Genomic DNA, 23,748 nt, shown 5'->3' with positions numbered 1-23,748 from the left:
AGTAGAGGGGCAGGATCACCTCCTTCAACCTGCATGGCTGAGTTAAGGTTCAGGATGAAGGAAGGTTGCAACTGTGGATTCATCAGGGGGTGTGAGGTGATGCTGCCATAGGGGACTTGTCATGGAAAACACTTGGGTTGTGTTGAGGCTAAAGCAAGTCCTGGTGATGGTGCATCCGGGTCCGTTGTGCAGCCCTGGGAACATGGGGCATATCCTGGATTGCTCAGCTCCCACTGAATCCTGTTGTCTCTGGAGCATCCTGCTCTGCAGTGACCCCCTGGAGCTGGTGGCAAGGCTGGAAGCTCACCCAGCATGATGCAGAGCAGGGAGGTCCCTTTCCTGTCTGCAGGCTTATGGTACCACCGCTTGCCCACATCCCTGGGAGCTCCGCATGGACTGGATGCCTCCATCACCCAACCCCACACACTTCCACATGTCCCCAGGCAAGGGAGATGTGGAGGAGAAAGTGTTAATGTCCCTTCCCACAATAAACCTCTCTGCATGGGGGGTCCTGAAACCTGAACCTCTCCCTCCTCCCCCAGCCCTGACACACGTTAATAAAAGGTTTTTAAAGCCAATAAAAGGCAGCAGCAGCCCCAGCTCACCAGGGCCGGGGCCCAGGGTCCTTGGGAAGGCACTTCACAAATGTGTTTTTTGCATTTTCAGGCTTTTGGCTGGTGAATAAGATTGAGGAGAAATACTCCTTCCCCTGATAACAATACAGTGAGACGCAGGATCAGCAGTGTGTGGATTAAAACCAGACGGTGCATGATTAATACATATGCTTATAGGGCTAGTCACTGTGGTTCCCTCCTCTCCAACAGCAAGGCACTTTTCTGTGCTCCCTCATGTGCGTGCTCATGTGTGGAGTGGCCTGTGTCAGATCCTCAGCACTCAGCTAGCCTCAACCCTGTCTCACCTCACCAGGCAAATGAAAGCCCTGAAGCTTGCAAGGCTCTGAAGGATAACTTAGCAATACAACGACCCTACACGCTGGGTACTAAGTGGTTCCTCCAGCTCCAGGGTGGCCAGTTAGCTTCCCACACTTGGTGCTGTCCTTGTACTTGCTTCCTGCTTAGTTGCAGTACTCACCTGTCAGTGCAGACAGCTTAAAATGCTTTGCTCTCCTTAGAAAACACAAATCCCTTTCCTCTGCACTGTCCAGCTCAGGTGAACAGTCCAGATTGAACCCTTTCCCTAATTGCTCCAATGTACTCTACATTTGGTAGCCTATTTAGAAGCTATGATTATTTAGGCTTGGGCTAAAATTAGTCCTGTCTTGTTCTTCACTTCACTTGTTTATGGTATTTCAGTCTTCTTAAGGCTTGCAGATATCTCTTGGCAGTGTGTAGCCCTGTCTGATGCATCTTGGAAAGGGAGCCCCAGGTTTACAAGCCCAGGAGGGATAGCTGTCATAGGGACCAGGCTCTGTCATGCCTCTAAACACCAGATGTTTGTCCTTTCTGAGACCTCATGACTGCTGGGATGCCAGGGATGAAATCCAGGTTAGAGTGGCCACACTACAGGGATTTTGGGAGGGCTTCTTGCAAGACATCAGAGGAAGAGTAGCAAGACCCAGACTATGAGAGCACAAACTCTTTGTAAGCAAAGAGAAAACCCCAGTGAGCAAATGTAACGGTTTTCTCAGCATCCTTTCCATATTCCCATTCCATAGCCTTGGAGCATCTCCCTCCAGCTTGGCAGGCGAACACATTCAGCCCATGAGAGCGAGAGCTTCCAGCTTGGAGTTGAGTCCAGAGAGGAAAAGGGAAACTGTGAGCAGAGATCGGAGCCCCAAGGAGGAGAGGCCAAGGAGGAGTCATCCCTGAAAAACTCCTTCCATTCCTGCCTGCCTCGGTTTCCAAACCAGCAGTGAAGGATCCTGCCCCAGGCAGCCTTGCTCCGAGTGGGAACTTGGCAGGAGCTGGCAGCCCCGAGGCAGCAGTTAGAAATGTTTACATCTTCTGACCAGTATCTGAACTCCATCCCAGCCTCGACCTTCCCTTTCATGTGGTGCCTTTGGATTGTAAAAGTCCATTAGGCTAAATTATGGGCCATGGTGGAAGGTGATTCAGTGGGTGATGGAGGAGAGCTGGGGTTTATGCCACCATGAAGGTAGAGTGCAGAACGTCACCTGCTTTGAACTCCTCATCCATCCTTGGTGTTGCCTTGAGCTGCAAGTGCCAGGGCCTGTGTGGACATCACAGGAGCCTCTGCCTCTACCAAGTGCCATTAGCACAGGGGGAAGTGTCAAACTGAGTCCTTGTCCCCAGGTCTGAGTGGCAGAGGAGGGTGCGCTGATGTCTGTTGTGCTGTTTCAAACGTGTCTTCATACATATGGGCATGAAAGCTGCTGCTGCATCTCCTAGGGCTGTGTGGGGCATCTTCCAGAGAGGTCTTCATTTATCATTTGGTCTCAGCTTTTAATCACTCTTTAAGCTACGAGAGATTTGAGCATATTCTTAAAACCATGTTTCTCCAGCTGAAGGTAAAGGGAACTCGTGGCAAACAAGCCCTAAGACACTGAACACAGCCCTGGAGAAATCCACAACGTGGAATAATAGCTCAGGCTCTGCAAAGAGAGTGGGTTAAAAAAAATCCCTCTACACCACCATAAATCTAGCGAGTGGAATCTGAGGGAAATGATCCCATCTGGAAAACTCCGGCGCTGGTGCTGCTGAAGGCTTAAGGAGCGCTGCAGCTCGCAGAGAAGCAAACCCTGCAGTCTTGAGGATGACAGGCTGCTTAATTGATGTCCATTGCAACTGGTACTCTGCCAGTTTGTGTTGGCCCCCTTCCAGCAGTGCTGTAATGTTGGGGCCCAGGTGTGAAGCGTTTCTGTTCCGTCTTGTTCCCAAGCACCTACAGAAGCCTCACGCATCTCACTGGAGGCTTGCAGCCCTGTAGGAAACAGCTGTACAGGTATAGGTGAAAGGAAATGTCACAGCTGGGCTCCTAGAACTCCCCCGGGCGCCCTTTGGGGCTGTGAGGAGGTGGCCACTGTCACAGGCACACCTGCCTGTCTGTCAGCAAGGTGCTTTGAACGGCAGGGAGCTTCTGGGAGGAATGTGTGGGTCAGAAACAACCCCCTTTGTCTTCAAAGAGGAGCCCACGGTGCTGTGCATCAGGGCTGCAAGTGGGGAATCCAGGCTGGGAGAGCCCCGTGTGCTGGGAAGCCGAGGGAGCTGTGTCTGTCTCCCTCAGGAAACCACAGGGACATTGCCAAGGGAGCCAGGTTTTGTAGGAAGCTCAGAGCCTTCATTTTGAAAGGCTGAGAATCCATTGGGATCCTCAGCAAAGTGTCCCCAGGAGCCAATTCCAATCACTGCTAAAAACGTGTGTTGTTTCTGGGCTAAATTTGTTGTGTTTCAGTTTGCTCTAATGGAGGTTTGCTGTACGTTGGGACCTTCTCCGTTGCTGCTCTCTGACCCTCAATGTCCCACACGTTCCCCCATCCCTTCAGTAAGTGAATAGATGGACTGAGGGACATGCTTTGGAGCCCCTGAGCCGTTCTCAGGTGCTTCTGAGTGGTTTTCCAGGCTCCATGTGTTGCTCTGTGAGCTGCTTGTGAAGTGGAGGTGACCACTGCGCTCTTCTGCTCTCCCTTCCCACCAGTGTCCTGCAGCCTTTGCTCTCCTAAAGGCACAGCTTTGGGTTGAGCTGTATTAAACAACGTGGGGTTTGCTCTTGAGTAGGCAACTGAGCAGCTTTCAGGCTTTATCCATTGGTGAGTTGCTCCCTTCAAAGGCTGGGAGGGCAGGAGCTGGTGTCTAATCTGCAGGCTTTATCGGTCAAGGTTTTCTTTGTCCAGGTCACTGAACCTATTGTTAAGCAGCAGAAGCCCAAGCAAGCTTCCCCGCCAGGACTTGCCCTCCTGTTTACGCTGACATTTTAAGACCTCTGTTGACCAGATTTGAATCCAGGCCGTATCCTGTGCACTGCAGTCTCTGGGGCATAGCAGCTTTTCACATCCTCTTGTCCCAGCCATGCAGAGTGCTCGGGCTGAGGACAACCGCCTGCCTGCTGACGCACAGCCGTGGCATGGAGCTGCAGAGACAGCCTTGAAGGCAGCAGGACTTCAGAGCAGCTCCTTTGCCACAGCTGAGTATTAACAGATCCCATAGTCCTGGCACGGGGGTGAAGGGGAGCAGATCTGACTCCCTCCAGTGCACCCCCTTCCTCTGCAGAGTCCTGCTGCTTTGCCTCCCATCCTGCAACTGAGAGCTGCTGTGTGAGAACTTCAGTTTCACTGCGAGGTGAGGAACCACCTGCCAACTGCTAAGATCCATTTACAGCACCTCTTCACGTGCCTGTTAGCGAGTGCAAGAGTGGCTTTATGGTCTGGAGGCAGCTTGCAGGGAAGGTGCTCTCTTCCAGGCAGCCACGAACCAGCAGTTGGTGGAAACAACCTTCCCTACCCTACAGATTCCTCTCTCCTGGCATGTGGAGGGAGTGAGCAATACCCCAGTGCATGGGGAAGCTGTGGACTTTGCTCAAGTGGGTTGTGATGTTCCCATCCCTTCCTCCCCAGCCTGCTGCCAGCCTTGGAGCCACCTCTGCCTCTCCTCCAGGCTCACTTTAGCCACTATCTGCTCCAAGTGATTCAGGCAGGGCTGGGTGTGAGCCGTGCACATGTACCAGCACGTGTGTGGGTCCTCAGCCAGGGCTGCACAGTTTGGCTCTGGTGTCAGCAAAAGGCTGGAAGCGTGATGTGATCATCAGCTCGAGGCAGAGACTGACAGGAGAAATCAGCCTTGTCCCTTGCCTGGTTTTGGGCAGTGCTGGATCTTCTTGTGCAGATCAGATGACTCTTGTTGTTGAAGATCGTTGCTTCTCTCACCATCAAGCCAGGTTTGCAATGAGATGGAAAACTTGCCTTGCTTCGGTCCTTTTGTCCTAAAAGCTGCCACTAGAGAGGCACAGACTCTTGGGAAAGGGGGGAATGTCGTAGAACCATAGAATGGTTTGGGTTGGAGGGACCTTGAAGTTCATCCACTTCCAAGCACCTGCCACTGGTTTCTTTGAGCAACTCTGACCACGTGTTCCTGGAGTCAGCATCAATGGAAATCAAACCATGACTCCCAAACCTGTGCAGCAGCACCTTGGGATACACTGCCTGCACCTTCACTTCCCTCAGGGTTCTTCAGCAGGTAATGGTCTTGCTTCTGCTGCACCAGCTTCCTAATGACACCAAACCTGACCCATCTTGGCAGCACATCAGGCCTAGTATTATAGCTCTGGCTATAAATGAGTTATTCACCATGCCTTTAGTGTACTCAGAATGACATATTAGAGTCCAGACCGTATGGAATTCGCTGATTAGTCTATAAGTGTATCGAAAGGCCTCATTAAAACACCATTCATGCTGGATCCCCTCCCAATGAGCCATCTCTTATTGCTACCCAGAGAAACTTGGAGGAAATGGAAGGGCTGCTCTGCCTGACCGAGCTGGTCCCTTCTTGGACAACCTTTGTGGTGCTTAAGAGTTAATGTGGTGCTTCTGATCGTGCAGGGGGTCCCTGGGACTCAGGGTTGCCTCTTTGCCTCATGCTGGATGCTTTGCCATCACTTAGACTCTGCACTCCAGTCCTAAACTCAGCCTCTTCATCCCTGCCCATGGCTTAGCTTTGGGGGTGACCTTGTTTCACAGCACTGTTCTATCTTTGGCCAAGTGAAATGCTTAAAACACGCCTGCTGAAGCTGACCCGGCTGTGGTATCCACCAACGCAGCTATTGGAAGGACCTCAGGAAACCTGAAAAAAGATCCAATTAATAACTCCTCATTGTTATCCTGAATAAGAAAGATCCACGTCCTGGGAAGCTTGCCAGAGAAGTGGACTGGGTGGAATGCAGGGAGTGGTCAGCCCAAATAACAGATGGGGATCTACTCTGTCTCTATGGGAGACGGAAGGTGACCTCTGTCATTGAGCTTGGAGTCTGCTCCCCACGTTTGTGCTCCCAGCTGGACCTCCCGTTGTTTTTGTGGATGCCAAAGCCTCCTGCCAGCACTGGGCTGCGTCCTGGTGAGGATGGGGAGCTCAGCTCCCACTGCAGGCTGGAGCCACAGCCCTCAGCATCCTTGTTTCCATCACATCCCAGAGCAGAAAGAGAAGGCACCACCATGGTCTTAGTTATTTTCTTCCCTCGCCGTCACTGAAGTCCAGGCACTTCCCAGGCATTAATGAACGTATCTCCACAACACGGTGGGACAGAAGGAAAAGCAATTTCCTCGTTGGAGATTGGCAACAGAGGTACGCGAGGCTGAGGGACTGACCCGGGTCCCACAGGAAACCTCAGCTTCAGGATGAGAACAAACCCCTGATACCCAGGATTTCAGGCCAGTGCCTCAGCCCCAGGCCACCCGTGTCCCTTAGGAAGACGAGGGGGTACTGAGTGAAGGTTCACTGGGAAGCATTAACATTCCTCCCAAACCAGGCCTGGCACGAGCAGTATTCCTGCAGCTGCTCAACTGTGTCTGTGGTGGGACACTACAAATGCAGAATATTTAATCCAGAGAATTTAATCTCATTTTCCCCCATATTTACATGTATTTCCTTAAACATAAGGTAAAGCCCATAACTTACTGAAACTAACAAAACTTGCTGTAGCGTTTTGCATACCAGCACTTTACATAAAGCATTTTCTCCACCATATGCAGCAAATATTTGCCCATATAGTATAAATAGCAACTTTTTAGCAATTTCCAGTCATTTTATCGATTTCCTTTTTAAACTTTCCCCAAACTTCACTGTATTTGGGGTAGGTGAATGCATAGAGAAACACAAATCCCTATTATGAAGACAAATGTGTTTTCTGAGGTCTGAGAAGTTATTGCCTGCCTGCTCTCTTCAGTGTGTGAACTTGGTTTTGTATTTACCTTAAGCATCATGGTTATGGATGTGGCTGATGTGCATTTTCGGGGTGATTGGAGTGATTTCTGGTGCTGAAGTCACTTTTGAAGATCATACTGTGGTCTTGATGCTTCTTGTACCCATTGCCAGCTTGTATTGTCAGCTCCCTCTAATATCAGCAACTTCATCCTCCCCTTTTCAGCATTTCAAACCCACCACTTTGGCGAATGGTTTATTGAGAGGAGTTACTTGATGTTTTATGTGCTTTTTTTTGTCTAAAATGAACCATTTTGGCAAGGTGGAATGTGAGGACAGGAGAGAATTTGCCGGAAGTTCTGAGAATTAGCACCTATGTGCTAACGGGATATAATTCCTGACCTGTCATGTCTCTCCTCATGCTGAAGTGCATGGGCTGCTCCTTGTGATGAAATCCTCAAAGCCTGCTTTAGATGGCTTCAGGGCAGCCTGGTGATGAAGAGGAAGCCTGGTAGACTGTTAGCCCTCAGAGATGTGCTACGTGCTCCCATCCTGTCTTGGGCAGTGCCGCCCCTTCCTGCAGGCACTTCGCTCCCCCTGTAGCTCATGGATCTCCTGTTCCCTTGGGCAGGATTCCCACTTTTCAGCTCTTCCCAGATTTCACCTCGGTTTCCCCCTTTTTAATAGGAATGCTTGGCCTCTTGCACTCAGGCTCGGGGAGGAGCAGCTTGTTTCTGTGGCTGGCCTGGTGCCAGATGTCATCACTTCAGGCAGTGCCACGCTGCACATCTTCAGCAGTTTGAAATGGAGAGACTGAGAGAGGGAGACAGATAAGATCAGCAGCTTTAGGTGATGGCATTGTTTCAAATAAACCATGCATGACCCAAAGCTTCCACTTCAAATGGGGAATGAAATTGCTTCATCCTTTGACAGCTTGCTCCATGAAAGAAATTTATCTTCGCTTAATTGCTTTAGATCCCAAGAGGCTGTGATTTCTGTGTACTGTAATTTCTAGGAGATAATTATATCAAATTAAAAATATATGTGACTAGCCCACTGCTGAGCATGAATGCAGTGGCCAGAGAGCAGGAAGGAAAGAGGCACCGCGTCGGACTCATGCTCACAGGTTATCACTTCCTTTCCTCCTCATGGTCCTTGAGCATGATGGCAATGGGAGACCCAACAGGAGAATGTGTGAGGGACTGGGTGCCAACGTGCTTGGAGCTGGGAATGCTGCTCTCCCAGAGCTTCTTCAGGATCCTGCCTTTGCTTCCCTGCTGGGGCATGGCTGGATTTGTCCCTCGTTCCTTGTCACTTGGGGCCAGCAAGCTTGGCCCGGCAGAGGTTGGCAGTGCCTCTTTCCGGTTGCTTCTCCTGTGTAGCTGTACAGTAGAGCTGAGGAACAAGAAAGCTTGTTGATTTAAAAACATGTATATTTAGAAGCAGAGTGTAAACTTCCTGCCCAGGCTGGGATTGGATTCTTGACTATGTTTGAGTTTCCAGTTTTCATTTCCTTTGCCCTCATACTTAACATTGTGTATCTGTGTCCCAGAGTGTGCCCCAGACTAATCTCTCCTTAACCCTCCCTCGCCCCACGTTTTACCCTCATTATTTGCACATCAGTTCCAGTTCTTTCCAGGAAGCAGCATATCTCCTCATTGTCACTTGGTGCCATGGCTGAGCCTGGGCTCCTGCAGGTCTCCTCTGTCCCTCTGGAAGTGACCTCAGACCCAAGCAGTGTCGGAACTGTTATCACCCCTCGGAAGATGCTGGACTCTTTTGCCATGGGTTGAAATCCTGAAGGGACATCCCTCTTTGTAGCTCATGGGAAACAATCACTGACCAGTTCTAGAGGTAGATCACCCCCTCATCTCAATCTTCCCTTTCCTTTAAATCAGACCCTCCTTGATGGATTCATGTGAGCTCCTACCCTTGCCATTCCCTCTGCAACCCATCCCCTGTGGGACAAAGATAATCATGCTCCCCCCCTCCAGGGCTGTGACGGTTTTAGTGTGTGATCCTGCATGGCCTTTGAAATGGTTGTCAACAACCCAGGGCCAGACCTGAACTCCTCCTCAGCCCTGTGATGTGCAGGCTGGGTTTTGAAGTGTGATGCTGCTTCAGCTGTTCCCAGGAAGTCCGCAGGGGAGCTGTGTTAGTACTAACGAGGTAAAGTCCCCGTGTGTATCTGGAGGGGATCTGCTCAATGGGCTCTTTGATGTCATCAGTTTTTGGACTTACATCAAGTAAGTCTGAGAAAGAAAAGAAATGCTTTGGCTTAGCCTGGGACGTTTGCACCTGAGCGAGGTGACCTGTGCTTGGCCTGGTGTCTGAGGAAGAAACCCACAGCCACTTACAGAGCTTGGAGCATGGAGCTGGAGGCTTCTGGTCCCAAAAGCTGCCCACCAGACAGGCTGGCTCCAGGGGTGTCTCAAGTGTTGTCACATGTCAAATGTCTTCTTGAGGCAGTCCTTAAATGTAACCCTGTCCCCATGTGCTGTTCAGGATGCTGCTTTGGTTAATGAGCATGGTATGATACCCCCGTGAGCACAGACAGAACCAGCCCTCAGAGATGCTACCTAATGTACTGTGTGGTTTGTTTCATGTGTGCCAACCTGAGCAGCATCTCCCATCTCCTTGTGTTTCTAGAGCCTGAGGAATCTTATGTTGGGATGCACAGTGTGATACCCTGGTACACCAGCCCTATAATAATTAGCAACTAATCAACTGGAAAGGGATGTTCTGGTGTGAAGTGGGACATGGTTGGAGGTGAGGGACCAGCTGGGACCAACACTGCACATCCACACCAGTGAGGTCAATAAGCTCCAGCCCAGACCTTTTGGTCCTTGGAGTTAACATCTGGCACCTTCTACCACTGTGGGCTGTTTCCTGTATTTTCCCACAAAAGCTCTGTCAGCAACAGTCCCTCTGCCCATCTCTCGTCCTTTTCCTTGTCTTTTCTCTGCATTCTTTGACATGCTCTTTTATTTGCTCCTTGTTGTTGCTGTTAGTGAAGATTATATCACCTGGAGCCATTTGAAATACAGTTTCTGCTCTTATTAGCTTCAAAGCCTGCCTGCTCTGATGGCCAAAGCCCTGGGGCACAAGAGGGCTGCAAGGGGTTGGCCACCCCATCACAAGGAACAGCAGAACCCCATCACAGCAGAACACAAGGAGCTCTCACGTGGCTCTAAGCTTCTGCTCCCAGCACGGTTGGCGTTTTGCTTCAGAGGCCACGAGTGAGTGAGTTAATGATGATCCCCGATGGCTTCAGAGTTTGCCTCTTGCCACCCCTTCCTGTTCCCCCAGGATCTCAGATGGTGGCGGGAGATGAAGTGAAATCCTGGAGTTTTGTTGTAAAGTTCATCCCTCTCCCGAAGTCGTGCTGGAACTTGTGCGTGTTGTGTTGGCAGCTTCAAGGGGATGCTACCTGGTAATTAATGAGTTGTCAAGAGACAGCCCAGAGGTTCCAAGTCTTTATATTCTTGCTAATAGAAATTGCTCTGATTACATTCCCCCCCTTGGCTGGAGGGCTGAAGGGTGCAGAGCAGGAGCTCTGGTCCATGGGCAGCTGGAGCTTCCTGGCCTTTGTGGGACTCCTCGGAGCGTGCTAGCACACGCTTCCATGAGCGTGAACCCCGAGGGAGCCCAGTCCTCAGCCTTGTCTTTGCCAGTTCTGCTCCTCGTGTTTCTCATCACACACTTCCCAGGTGAGCCCTGCCATGATTTCCTACAGCTCCTCCTCAGGCTCTTCCCTTGGCATCGTCATCCCCTGCAGCCCCTTCCCCAGCCTGGGCAGAGGTTTTCCATGTGCTCGTCAGAGCCCTTTTCCTGAGCTAAGCTTAGAGGGATGTTTGGTGTCTGTAGAGATTCCTGGTGTTCCTTTTGACCTCACTTCTGTTTCCTTCTTTCTGTCTTTACCTCCATATTTTCATGAGCAGATTTAGGTTTCTTCTTGCAGAGAGAGGAGTGTGGTTGTGATTGGGAGGTGGGTCCTGTCTCAGCCAAGCAAGGCACTGTACACACAGAACTGGTCTGGAGCTGGGTTATCCAATGGTTTGTTAAAGGACCATTTACATTTTTGTGCACTATTTTATGGGTTTCCCATCTTTTTGCAGAGATTCTCTGCTCACAACTGACAATTCCCCCATTTCCCCTTCTCTGTGTGCCCCCCCCTCCAGCAGCCTGGTTGTGCCTGACAACTCAAGCAGCTTTGTGCCCATTCAGAATCAGCATCTTTGGAGCTGAACCCCATCATCCATCCAAACTCTCCTCTTTATTGTGCTTCTCTGGTGCATCACCACCGTTCTGAGGGGACCAGTGGGTGACATCCCAACTGTGTGGGAGATGCCACTCTCCTCCTCTCTCTCTGCAGCAGACCATGGGCATTTTCTGTTGCATCCTTCAGCAATGCACTAAAAACCGAACCTTCCCATGGCTCCAGGAAGCACTTGTCTGGGAATGAGCTACTGGGTTCTCTGCTCTGGAGACCTCCCAGCCATAGTGACCCAGGTACACTGGTATGATTGGACCTCTCTATTGATGCAGAGTGGTCCATCCCAGCCCAGGATGGAGCTTGTTTGTGTCTGGGAGACCCTCCAGCCTTCTGCTCCTCCCAAGCACCCCTGCGTAGGCAGAAGCAGCAGAGCAGGGCCCAGCAAGGCGAGAAGCCAAGCTCTTTGAAGCCCATCTCTGCTACCTTAGGGGGCAGCTGTGCCCTGGCTGATCCCAGGAACCATCCCATCCAGTATCCCTGGGGATGCTGTAAACAAGCAGCAGCGAGCGGTACCGCTGTGCCGGATGCTCTCACGCCTGCCCGGTGCCTTGCCTTCCCTTCCCACCCCCGGGGAGCTGGGATCCAACCCACCTGACAAGGCTGCTTGTGCACACATATGGTCCCTTCTCTTTGTGTTTAGTTAAGTGTGGGAGGACTCGATGTTATAACTCCTGTAGCTTTTCAAGCTATTGTTGCTGCTGATACGGCCCCGCGAGCAGACGTGGCAGTTGTACAAGCGTGGCCCCATCCCTAACAAAGGCAATTAGGATGCTATTCTGTTGTAGCTGGGGGGAGAGAGATTTCTAATGTCTGGAAGGAGCAGGCTGGAAAGGGCATAATCTAATGCAGAAGATGAAGACAAAGGCATTTTGGAAGCAGGATGTGGGGAAATCGGGGGCATGACAAGCTCAGAGGGCACATCTGCAGCTGAAGTGGGGAGAGATGATCTTTAAAGTCCTTTCCAACCCAAACCATTCCGTGATCCTATGGTTCTAGAGGAGCCCAGCAGCTCAGGGTGCAAGGCAGGAGCGAGCAGGAGATGGTTGTCCTGGCTGGGAATGGTGAAGGTTCAGACTGAGGGCTGGAAATAAACCAACCCCAGATGTGATAACACCAGAGTGTGATCCTGCAGAGCGGCGAGCAAAGGAGGTGGAGGTGACAGCGGGGACAGGAGAGCTCAGAGCACGGTGAGGGCCACCCCATCCCTATGGTTTAGTTCCATTCACCCGGGGCAAGTCAGGAGGCTGTTCCCAGTCCCAGGGCTGGAGCAGCGTTCCATCCTGCTGGCTCCTGCCTCGCTTGGCTTTCTCCAGCATCTGCTGTGCCTGTTTGTTTGCTTGCAGTGATTTCAGTTGTTTTCTATTTTAGCTTCTGAACCCGAGTGCCTGAGCTGGGGCAGGCAGGCACCGTTTGAAAGCCGCCACTTGGCGGCAACAACTGGTGGAGCAGCACCCATCTCACCCCTCTTTTCACACACTCGGAGCTTCCCAAAACATTAACCTTTGGATTAAAATTTTCCATGCTCCCTCTCTCTGCAGATGTGATGTCTGAGCGTTGGTTTGGGTCGATGTTTTTCGTGTTTGCTGGACTCGGATGATGGGAGAATGAAAGAAATACTTTTCCCATTTGAAAAAAAAAAATATATAGCCTCTTTTTTTCTTTTTTTCTTTTTTTTTTTTTCTTCATTTAATTTATTTGGGGATTCACCAAAAATGGTTGAAGTTTGAAGCTGCAAATAGCTTGGCTGCAGCATGCTTGAACTGTGGGCACTTGGGGGAGCGTGACAGCTCCTGCTGTGGGGCATCACCATCGCAGCCTGCATATCCCACTGCAAGTACATGCAGGCAGAGCTGTGCTGGGAGTCAGGCTGAGGGAGTCCACATTTAGAGGAGGGCAGATGGGGTTTGGGTGGTTTTAGGGTGAAAACAAAGAGAAACTGTTGTTTTTCAGGCTCCTGATGCAGCGGTGAGTCAGGCACAGGGTTCGCTGGGCTGGTTCCAGTCCTCTGCTCTGCATTGCAGGTTGTGGCATCACTGGGAGGTGATGTGTTGGTCCATGGTGATATGGTTGATGTTGGTCCATGGTGATATGGTTGATATTGGTCCATGGTGATATGACGTGTTGGACCATGGTGATATGGTCACCCCTGTGTTGGGAGTGTTGCGGCACACATCCTGCCTCAGGGTCCTTGTGCAGCGTGGCTGTGACACCCCTTTAGTGGGGGGGAGCTCTTCTTCATTTCATGCAGTATCACCCAGGGGCTGCACCTTCCCTTGTCCTGAAGCCAGAGGCTCCAGTCTCGCTCTTGACACCTCCTTGGACACGCTCAAACACTCTGCATTTCCCTGCATTGTTGGGTTATTTCTTGGCTGGCTGCAGCACCCCTCCTCTCTGCGCGCTGCTCATCGGGTGGGGACCTGTGCTGCTCACACCAGCGCTCGTCATGTCTGGCCTGCAGCTCTGCCAGAGGCCAGAATTGGCTCTGGGTGCACGGCTGGATCGCGAGGACGGTGTTAGATGGAGGGTGGAGTGAGCGAATACCCCTCTCTTCCTACTGTGCTTTCAGGAAACATCTCGACTGCAGCTGTAAGTGTGAATGAAGTCAAAAGGATGGATCGGTGCCCCCGCTCCAGCCCACCCCACTTGTCAGGGCCCATCCAGAGTCCCCACCCTATTGTTCTGGTTCAGCTCCTCCGTTGCGGGGCAGGGGCCCTGCTCTTCCCTCAGCATCCCGCTCCCGGAGGAGGAGCTCTGCAGAAAACAAAGGCACAGCGAAGAGTTTTCCTCTCCCCATCAAGCCACCACCGCTCCAATTCCCCCTTCCTTTCCCTAGGTGTGCTTGCAGCTGGAAGCTGCAAGACTTGGGCCGTTTATCATCTGCCCAAAGAGCTGAGCACTGGGTAGAAGTAGCAGAGCTCTGCTTGCTCCTTCCTTAGAGGCAGAGCAGGATCTGTGCGGGATGGAGCTCGCATCCAGCACATGGAGGGAGGCGAAGGGAGCGTGTCTCCCCCCCTCCTCGAAGAGGACATGGGCCGTCAGGCACAAGAACGTCATCGGGAGTCCCCTAAGTGGCAGCATTTCCCTGTAAAGCCAAATAAGAGCCTTTGTCCCTCCCTGAAGTGGCTGCTGGAAGCGGTGGGAGCTGCTTCCCTCCCTGCCCCGAGCGCGCTGCCGCTGTGGTTCCTGCGGTGGGTGGAAATGCCAGGGTTGCCAAGGCCTCTGGGGCTGCGGTGTCGCAGCCGACCCGGCTGTGGTGGCATTTTTCTGGTGTTATTCCATTGCCTTCCATATCCCCACCCTCTGTTTTCAAGGGAATTTAATAGCGGCCCTAACGGAGGAGCTCCTCCCTGCACGCAGCAGCCCTCAGCCCCGTTCGCTGCCCTTTCACACGGGCTTTGCTTCCTTTTGTGTTCAAAGCAAAGCTGTTTCTCTTCCAGCTTCCAAAGTGGAGTGGAGCCGGAGTGCCCTGAGCATCATCCAGGGCTGGTGAGGAGTGTGGGGCAGCGCGGCGCTGACGTTGCTCAGTCTGGCTGCTGGTTTGTGGGGCAGAGGTTTCACATCGCATTGCTCTGACTCAGGTATCTGCTTCCTCTGATGTGGGCAGAGCTTGGAGCTTGAAATCTCCCCTTGTCTCCCAAGGGATGGTGAAGAGCTCCCCCAGTGCTGCCACAGTCGGCCGGTGGCTTGGGTCCAAGGGGTGGTGAAAGCAGCGTTGCAGGAGCAGCATCCACCCCATGTTCTGAAGTTCCCCTAAAATCAGTGGGGCCAGTGGCCAATCTGTGTCCTGGCCTAAGAAGTCTGAAGGAAACGAAACACACACCTTGGGGTTTGGGCTGCTGCTCCCCATAACTCACCCACCCCCCCAGCTGGGTACCAACCCAGAGACCTCCTGCTCTCCATCCAACTCCGTGCAGCAGCAGCATCAAATTCCCTTGGCAATGGGGTGCTCAGGAGGGACCTTTTGCAGTGTTTCCCTGGCTGAATGCCCTTCCCTGAATTCCCTACCATTCTGCCACTGAGACCAACCACTGGAACCAGTTTCCCCAGCGCAGGATCCCAGTTCAGGAGGTCTGGATTGTCACCTGCTTGTATTTGAGGAAGTGAAACCCCCCCCATGGGGAGGCTGGGAGCAGCAGCCAGGTGGGAGCTGTGCTGCTTGAGGAGCTTGCAGTGGTTCTCATTAAAACAGGCTCCTGCAGACTCAGTTTCCTCAACAAAAGAGGAGAAAATTCCAAAGGCTTTCATCCCAGTTCAGATATCCACCGGAGCTGTGGAAGTCGGAGTGGGAGCTCGGATGACAGCCTCTGCAAAGCGAGCTTAATGGAGTGCAAGTATGAAATGCTCAGAGCAGCAGCAGCTGTGCCCTTTGCAAGGGCTTGGCCAGCATCAAATGCAGGGCACAGAGGGGGAATCTGCCCAAGGAGCCCCCTTCCCTTCTGAAGCCTTTGGCACCTCCATTGGAGATTTAAATGACAGACAGACAGAGAGGGATCTGTAAATACTCATGTGGTGCCAACCAAACCACAAAGAAGATAGAGCATTTGTGGTGCAAGGAAGTTGAAATACTTGTGGTCAAACTTAAAACTCGACATAAAACTCTCATCTGCCGTGGAAGGCGTCCAGGAACTGCATGGAGAACGTATAAGCTGTGTAAACTCACAGAGACAGCTTCCCAAGCAGCTCCTCCAGGACCAGGCAGGACAGCCCAGCTCTTACCTCTCCTCTCCGAGGTCAGAAGTCAGGTTTGTGAGGGACACAACAGCCCATTAACACCTCTTGGGGTGAAAGTCCATGGTGCATGGGTGTTAGCAGCTGGTTTCCTGGCTGCTTGTAGCAGAGGTCACGCTGCAAGGGTGATGAGAGCAAGGCAGGTGGATGCTGGAGGGGTTTGCCCCTGTGTTTGCTGGTTTGGAGTGGTAGATCCCCATCCCTGTTCCCTTGTGTTGTGACCACCCAACTCCCCACTGTCTCAGCTGCACCAGACATGGGTGTCTTCTCCCATGGAACAGGAATCATGTGGGTCAGATCACGGGGCTGGTTGTCTCCATGGGGAAGTCCTTGGGAAAGAGCTTATGGGTTTGAGGGCAAAATACCTGCTCTGCCCCACATTGGTGCACGCCACCTTCATCTGCTTCAGTGTAGAGTCTGGATGAGCCGAGTCGAACCTCCACGTAGCACTGCAGTGAGTTGTTGTGCTGGGAATGGACACGCTCAGGAGCTCTGAACTTGGTTCCTGCCTTTTTTCCACGTATCCTGCAAAAAGGGCTCTTACTGTTGCAAGATTTGCAGCAGAGATACCGGATTGAACATTCACCAGCCGCATTTCCCACATTCCAGGAGGGCCAGATCCTACCCCAGTGCAGCAGCAGCCTCTCTGCTCACCAGCACAGTGCAGATGTACCCGAGAACCACTGGGAATGGAGACATGCAGGGAAGGACCAGCCTCATCCCCACCACCAGCATCTCCTGGAGCTGTGGCCTCAGAGGAAGGGCAGTGTGTGCGTGCTGAGCACGGAGCGGTCCCCTTTCCCTTACTAAGCAGTCCTCCCTTCCTCCACCAAAGAGCCTGCTGACCACTCTCTTATCTTCCTTAACTCTGCAAAACAATCTCTGGCAAGGCAGGCATCCTCCGAAATGGCAGAGGAAATCAATTCCCCCAGTCCCTGAAAAGGAAGAGCCTCCTGCAGCAGGGAGGAAAGCTGACGGTGGTGCCATATGGGCTTCACTGAGGAGATGGATCTTGAATTCCTCCTTCCCCAGCTGGGGACCAGTGGCTTGAGACAGGCTTTCAGGGACTTGTCTTCCCTGGTTCCAGTAGGATCCGTAAGGGAGGAGTGGAGCAGGGTCCTTTGGTCTGAATGTTTCTCCCCTGGGAAGTTTGGGGATGTGCTGGGAGCAAGGATGGGAGGCAGGAGAGCACCATAATGGCTCTAACTGGGAGTCCCTGGCTGTGATTTGCTGTTTGTCCCAGAGTACTCTGCCTCTTCCACTGGTTTCTTCCAAAGCTGAGGTATTTTAGCCTCTTCTCCCCACAAAATGTGTGATCCTGTGCTCAAGACTTCACCTCAGAGAGCAGGGATCCCTCCGGGATGTCACTGCTGCTGGGATCGCTTTACCCAGCACTGGGGCCGCAGGGCTTGGAAGCAGATGCTTCCTCCCATGGAAATTCCTGCAGCCTCTTACTGGAGGCAAGGTTTTGCAATGTGGGGAAGCCCACAGCTCTCACTGCGCTGTTGGCAGTGACGCTTGAAGACACAATGAGAACCAGGATGGAGGCACACTCACAAACCAAATGAGCCATCTCCATCACCCTCCGGAGACGTTCCATACCCCATTGTCTTCTTTGGGACTTCTGATCCAGACTGAAGTGATGCTTTTATCTCATTTTGCTGCTGCCCCAGTAGGGGCATTCCCAATAGGAATGGGTTCACGAGAGTAAAATGCAGTAAGCCAGTCACACATCTGCCTGTAAGGTGGAGCCATCTGCTCCCTATTGCACACACTGCTGCTCACTGGAGAGGTGAACTGAAGAAGAGGTTCTTTAGCACGTTCAGCAGGTGAATAAGACCTCAGGGCAAGTCTTCCCAAGCATCAGCAAAAGCCAGAAGCTTGGTTTGGAAACCATCAGAAGCTTTCTTTGGGCTGTGTAGCTCACACTCCTCACACTTGAGGGGAGCAGTTGGGCTTGGACTGGAGTCACCCTGGGCACAGGAGGGGTCTGGAGGATGGCTTTGCATCCAGAGCATCTTCTTCAGGTGACTTTGGTGTTAACTCTTCCACGTGAGTCACTAAAGGTTCCTGCAGCACCCTCGGATGTATTCTGGCCTAGAGGAGCAGAGATGCAGTCTGTATTCCTGCCCCACAGCCACTAGGTGCCAGTCAGGGAGAGAGAACTGACCCCTGGCTAGGGGAATGCTGGTGCAGGGATGCCCTTCTCTAGGGAGGGTTTTCTGGGAGCAGGCTCCAAACCCTACAACTCCTCACAGCTTCCCCGGTGTTGCTGCATCTCTCCTTCATATCCTAGAGCTGCCAGGTGCCCTGGGTGCAGCTGGAGGACCTTCATGGTGGGAATGTGTGCAGGCTCCTCAGGGCTTCATCTCATGTCTGACACCAAAACTTGGGTGGCTCAGCTCAGATCTATCACTTGGCACCTTTCTGTGAGCCGTGTGTCTTCTCTACATCACTGTGTGGGACAAGGGAGCCCAGCAAACTGTAACGATGCTGGGCAGGTGGCTCCCTTTCCATGCTGCTTTCCAGTTTTAAAGGCCAGTCATAGCTGAGTTACGTGGCCAAGGTTGGAAAGTTGGAGGTGTTTGCCAGGGCAAAAGCACATCTGCGCCAGTGCAGAGGTTGGAGCTGAGCCTCTGCAAGGCTCAAGGTGCTGGGGAGAGGTTTGGTCAAGAGATGGCAATGCTTTGTCTTTGGGGAGCCCCTGCTTTGTGGCTCTCCAGCAGTGGCAATGGGGAAGAGCAACTGGAGTGGTTCTTCCGAGCTTCCCTTGTCTTTCCTGTTTTCTGATGCATCTCTCTGCTCGGATGGAGCATCAGATATGGATGTGATGGATCCTTTCCCTACTCACGCTCTTTAGCTGGCAGTGGGTGCTGCAGAGCCAGGGCATACATCAGAGCCAGCAGTGCCTTGGTGTGATCCCCATTGAAGCCACAGTTGCTCTCAGGTCACACACAGTTGCAGGGATGTGGAGCAGCCTCCAAGGAGCCTGCTTGTGGGGTTAGCTGAAAGCAGAAGGAGCTGTGGCTGAAGCCAGCTCTCAGCTGCAGAAACCAGGGCTGTGATCCTGCTTTGAGCACTGGTCCTCCCTACCCTGGTGCCTTCAAACTGCGTTTGGCAACTGGGAAAGGTGAGGGGCTCCTTGGGCTGGGGAGGGAGCCCAGAGAGGCTTGGCTGTGCTCAGTGCAGGGTTAAACCCAGCCCAGGTTCTGTGTGCAAACCTATGAGATGGAGACACAGAAGGGATGAGACCAAAGCGGGTGCCTTCCTCCGTGCTCCTCCTCCTGGGCACTGGGCCTCCCTCCGAGCTGGCTCCCCAGGGATGGGAGGAGGGAGCACAGGGCACTGGGAGGCATTGAGCCATGGGCTGAGCGGATGCTTGAGCAGGGTCAGTGCAGATGGTTCAGCTGGGTAATGTAGACACTGTGTGGTTTAGATTGTTTGGGGCTCGCTTGGTTTCAGCGTCGTTCAGCTGGGCTGTGTTTAAACCCATGTGGCAAAAACAGTGTTATCCTCATCCTGGATCCTGCCGGAGCTTGGCTCTCAGTCTCAGTCCTATCCTGTTCCCATCTCCGAATCTGGGATGGGATCTCTCCACGCTATGACTCAAACTTCTCATGTCCTTTTCCCCTTCTGAATCCAGCTGTCAGGATGTGCTCGTGTCTCCCCCTCGCACACAGGAATGCAGAGCTGCAGTGGCAGCCTGTCCTCTGAGCAAACCCTTCTCAAACCCACTGCCTCCCTTTGCCTGGGGAGCTCAAGCTGCTTGGTTCCCCCCGCACACCACCAGCAGCACATTGCCATGGGGCATCCTTCTTTGGACCCATTCCCTTTGGGATGCTGCAGGTCCCCGTGGCCGAGCAGGGCTCCCCTGGCCAGCTGGCTTGGCTGAAGGAGTCTGCATTCCTCCTCACAGTTATTTGCTCTTTAGGACGCTGTGTAAAATTAACAAGTTGTAAAAGCTGATTGAAGGCGGCGGTGGGTGTGACAGTGATTTGCTTAGCAGCAGGAAAGCAAAGCAGCAGGGCCAGGGCTGCTCCCCCCCAACAGCTCCAGCCTTGCTCCTGACCCAAAATGAGACCCACATTGAACCCGTGGCTGGTTTCTGATGGTGTCACCCCACCAGCACCATGCACATGGTCCCCTCTGGGCACAGCACTTGCAGCTCTTGGAGTGAGATCCCATCCCAGACACTGAAGCTTTTCCCCTCAGCCTGTTTTATCTCCAACCCCGAGGCCATAGAGGGGATCAGCTTCATTAATTAGATCTGGGGACCCCTCATTGCTGCTGGACCCTGACTGCTGCTGGCACAAGACACACACACACAGGGTGATAATGGCACTGGCACTGCAAGGGGCTGGTACAGTTAATGCAGCCCAGTGGGTCTCTGCAGGCAGTTAGTGTGTGTTAATGCGTGTCCTGCTGCGTCCTCCTCAGTGACCAGCATGTTAATGTATGACCCATGAATTAGCAGTGGGAGCAGTAATGAGCCTCTCAGCCCCGTGTCTGTGGGTGGCTGGTGCTGGGCTCCGATGCTCCAATGCCTGATGCAGCAGGAGATCACAAAGCCCTCCTGGGATGCAATGAGGCTGGCGAGCAGGGCCACTGCAGCCAGAGCCACCTCTGCCCCATGCCTGCTCCCCAGCTACGTGCCCCACAGAGGCACCAAGGGGCTGCACGGTGCCTCGGTTGCCCCTGGGGAACTGAGCCCGGGTCATGGCCGGGGGCACCAGACCACTGCAGCACTTCTCAGTTTCAGTTTTCCTTTGAGAGCGGCTGCGTGCGTGTCAGGCCTATTTTAATACCCAGCCGTGACTCCAAGCCAGGCTTTCAGTTCCTGCTGTCTCACTGCGCTGCTTGGAGGGGGAAGGGTATATAAGGGGTGGCTGTATTCCCCGCTGGGGCCAGGGTGTCTGCTGCCACAGCACCAAAGACACCGACAGGAGTCACCCTGTGCTTCGCCATTCCCTTGGGAAAGGTGGGTCTGGCTCCCAGCATCCTCACCACGCTCCGCTCCAGAGGATGCAGAGCACCTTCACACCCATTCCCACCGCCCTGGGCACTCACATTTCCACTCCAAAACAGGAAGTTTTGTGACAGAAGTGGGTTGCTCTGTGGCACGCAAGGTCCTGCTTCAGTGTTTAAGAGGGACCTGGGTGCCAGTCGCGGGTCACTTCTTTCCCAGCATCTCAGAGGCTGGGCTGCCCCGTGGCCTCATCCTCCTCGAGCGGGGCTGCACGTGATGGGGATGTGCAGAGCATTTGCTCCTTCCCTGTTTTTCATTCATGTGGGCTGGAAAAATGTGTTCATGAGACGAGTTGCTGTGGCATTATGTCATGGCTCTGCACTCGGGCTCTTTTCTCCCCAGCAGATGAGCTGAATTGAAGCATATGCTGTGCTGGCTTGGCAGGAAATCTGGTGTTTCCTTCTTCAGGAGAGGAAGGAGCAAACCCACCTGCCCTTGTCCCCAGCCATGGGTGAAGGGAGCTCTTCTGCAATATGCCTGATCCTTCCCAATATCCTCGAGGCTCTCCCAGTGGGATTTGAGCCTTTGCTGTGCAGAAGGCTGCGCTGCAGCTGTGTCAGCACCTAGCCCTTCATGCACACATGAGAACCTCATGGGTCCTAAACTAGATGAAGTGGCTTTTATTTCTAGAGGTGTATTGAGAAATCCCTTGGGAATGGTGTCAGGATGGGATTCCTGTCTTTTCCCAGCCTAGTTGGACAGTTCCTCCATCCCCTTCCCAGATGATGCTGCTGTTGGCCCCATCCTGGCATCCCACTACACAGGCACATTCCCAGCAGCCTGGGCACAAGGGAACTGCAGATCCAGGACTGGAAAATCCCTGTTCTGAAGCCACCCCGTGGGAGTCAGGCCAGGTCTCCGTGGCACTTTCCTGTCGAGCTGGGGATGAAGCAGTGAGGTTTCCACCACTTCCCCTGCGCCAGGGCAGCCTGGAGCTCTCAAGAGGGATGTTTCCCATGACAGCCATTCCCACTTTGCTCCTGTTCTCTTTCCTGCTTGACTTTCCCCTGTGCAGAATCGTTCCTAAAGGAGAGCCAGGAGAATGGGAATGTTCCTGTGGTGACACTTGCTGGGATTGCTCCTGGCTCCATGTCCCAAACAGCAAAGAGCTCCCCCAGGAACAAGGGTCCTCAACAGCCCAACCTGCTCCTGGAGCTGCTGAGCCTGTGTCACTTTGTCCTTTGCTCACCCCTGTCCTCTTTTTAGGAGCCAAATCAGTGGTTATGGGTCCTACGTCTTTATACCACCCACCTCCCCATAGGGGAGGAAGGGGCTTCTCCTTCCCCTCCACTCATCAGTGCAGGTACTGGGGGATGCAGGGTCCCTGGTGCTGATGCCTGCGGGTGCCTGGCTCAGGCAGTAGCCGGGGTGGGAGGTTGGAGGTGAGAGGAGGGTCAGGTTTGTGACAGGCACCGCAGCGATGGGATGGTTAAAATTAGCCCCCAGAGAGGAAACTGGCAGCGCTGTGGAAGAGCACAAGTTTCCTCTCACAGCAGCCTGGTGCTCGCTGCCAGCCCCCAGCTCCACAGCACAGCCCCAGGCAGGGCACACACAGAGCCAGGGCTGGGATCTCACAGCGTGAGCATGCAGGGGGCAGAGCAGGCAGCATCCCTGCAGGAGGCACCTTGATGGGGTCTGACTCTGGTCCCTGTCCCTGTCCCACCTGTGGGACACAGGAGTTCTGCTCTGTTTGTACAAGCAGAGCAAAACCAGAATGGGTTGAGGGGGCAGGAGGAGCTCAGGCATCAGCGTGGGATTTGTCTCCATAGCGTGTAGCGTTCCTAGCTGCAGTTTGCTGACTTTCTCCCTATAAATATGAATGTTTCCTATAAAGTCAGCAGGAAGCAGCACAGGAGAGCTCTGCAGGTGCAGAACCCCACTGAGAGGGACAGAGTCTGAGCTGAGGCCGGTCATGGTGAAGGCACCGGCAGCGGCTGTGCCACACGGGATGGGGCCACGGAGGCACCAGGCTCCTGTGCTCTGGAAACTCCATTTGAGGGCCTCATAAATTGGACAATTACCCAAGCTATTGAGTTTCCTTCTGGCCAGATCCGCCCCAGCCTCCCCAGTTGGTCCATGAGATGGGCCCATGGGATGGGGTTGTGCTGGAGGCAAAGAGGGGCTCAGCTTCTATCAACTCTCACACCTGCATCCCCCCTGGCTTTGGGGGGGAGAATCTGGTGATGGAGCCAAAACAAAGCAGTGAGGACAAGCCACATCCTTCACCTCTCATGCTTCAGCAGGACTTCTCCACCACTAAGCAGCCCTGCAGCCCCGGGGTGCACAGAGGAAGCAGGACAGGGGCTGATGTTGAGTGTCCTGTCTTTGCCTGCCTCCTTTTCCCTTGGGGATAATGGGCTACGAGGCATGGGCAAACCCCTTCCATCCCTGTTCAGAAGAAGAGGCTCACCCCACACATCCCCACGGTGCTGTGTGGTGCTGCTTGAATCCCACAGGGCCTTCCAGCCCCCAACATTTCCCCCTTGGCCGTTGCCCATCCGCGTCCCCTTTGCACTGACTCTGTTTTCCTTCCCCTCTCCCCAACCCCCTGGCCCTCACCCTGTAGGTTATTGCAGCCGACTGCAAGAGGGTCACAGTTCTGAAGTATTTCCTGGAAGCCCTTTGTGGACAAGAAGAGCCTTTGCTGGCATTCAAGGGTGGAAAATATGTGTCAGTGGCACCCGTCCCAGACGCCATGGGAAAGGAAATGGGAAGCCAAGAGGGAAAACAACTGGAAGATCAGGTACCGTGCGGGAAGAGCGCGCCTCGGTGAAGGAAGAATCACCCCTGTGGGGCCCAGCCTCTGCCTGCCCTGCAGCTCCCGCTATTTATAGCTGCTGTGGTCTGCGTTCAATGGGGGGGAGGCAGAGGGGGGACAAATGGTGCACAGC

At 53.3% G+C, this 23,748-nt stretch overlaps 1 protein-coding gene across 3 annotated transcripts in view; it reads left to right on the top strand.

Annotated features, from left to right (window-relative positions):
* SMG6 (SMG6 nonsense mediated mRNA decay factor) overlaps nt 1-23,748 on the top strand; it is a 106,073-nt gene that overhangs the window by 66,508 nt on the left and 15,817 nt on the right. For all 3 annotated transcript variants that reach the window (XM_061363407.1, XM_061363406.1, XM_061363405.1), the window contains exon 14: nt 23,424-23,600. In XM_061363407.1, the coding sequence (XP_061219391.1) occupies nt 23,424-23,600 (177 nt within the window). The remainder of the gene's footprint in view (nt 1-23,423; nt 23,601-23,748) is intronic.

Source organism: Neopsephotus bourkii, unplaced genomic scaffold (assembly GCF_033783945.1).
Source record: "Neopsephotus bourkii isolate Nb327-2 ecotype Australia unplaced genomic scaffold, CSIRO-AGI_Nbou_v1 NB_1154, whole genome shotgun sequence".
Taxonomy (NCBI): domain Eukaryota; kingdom Metazoa; phylum Chordata; class Aves; order Psittaciformes; family Psittacidae; genus Neopsephotus; species Neopsephotus bourkii.
This window is presented reverse-complemented; position numbering and strand designations above follow the sequence as displayed.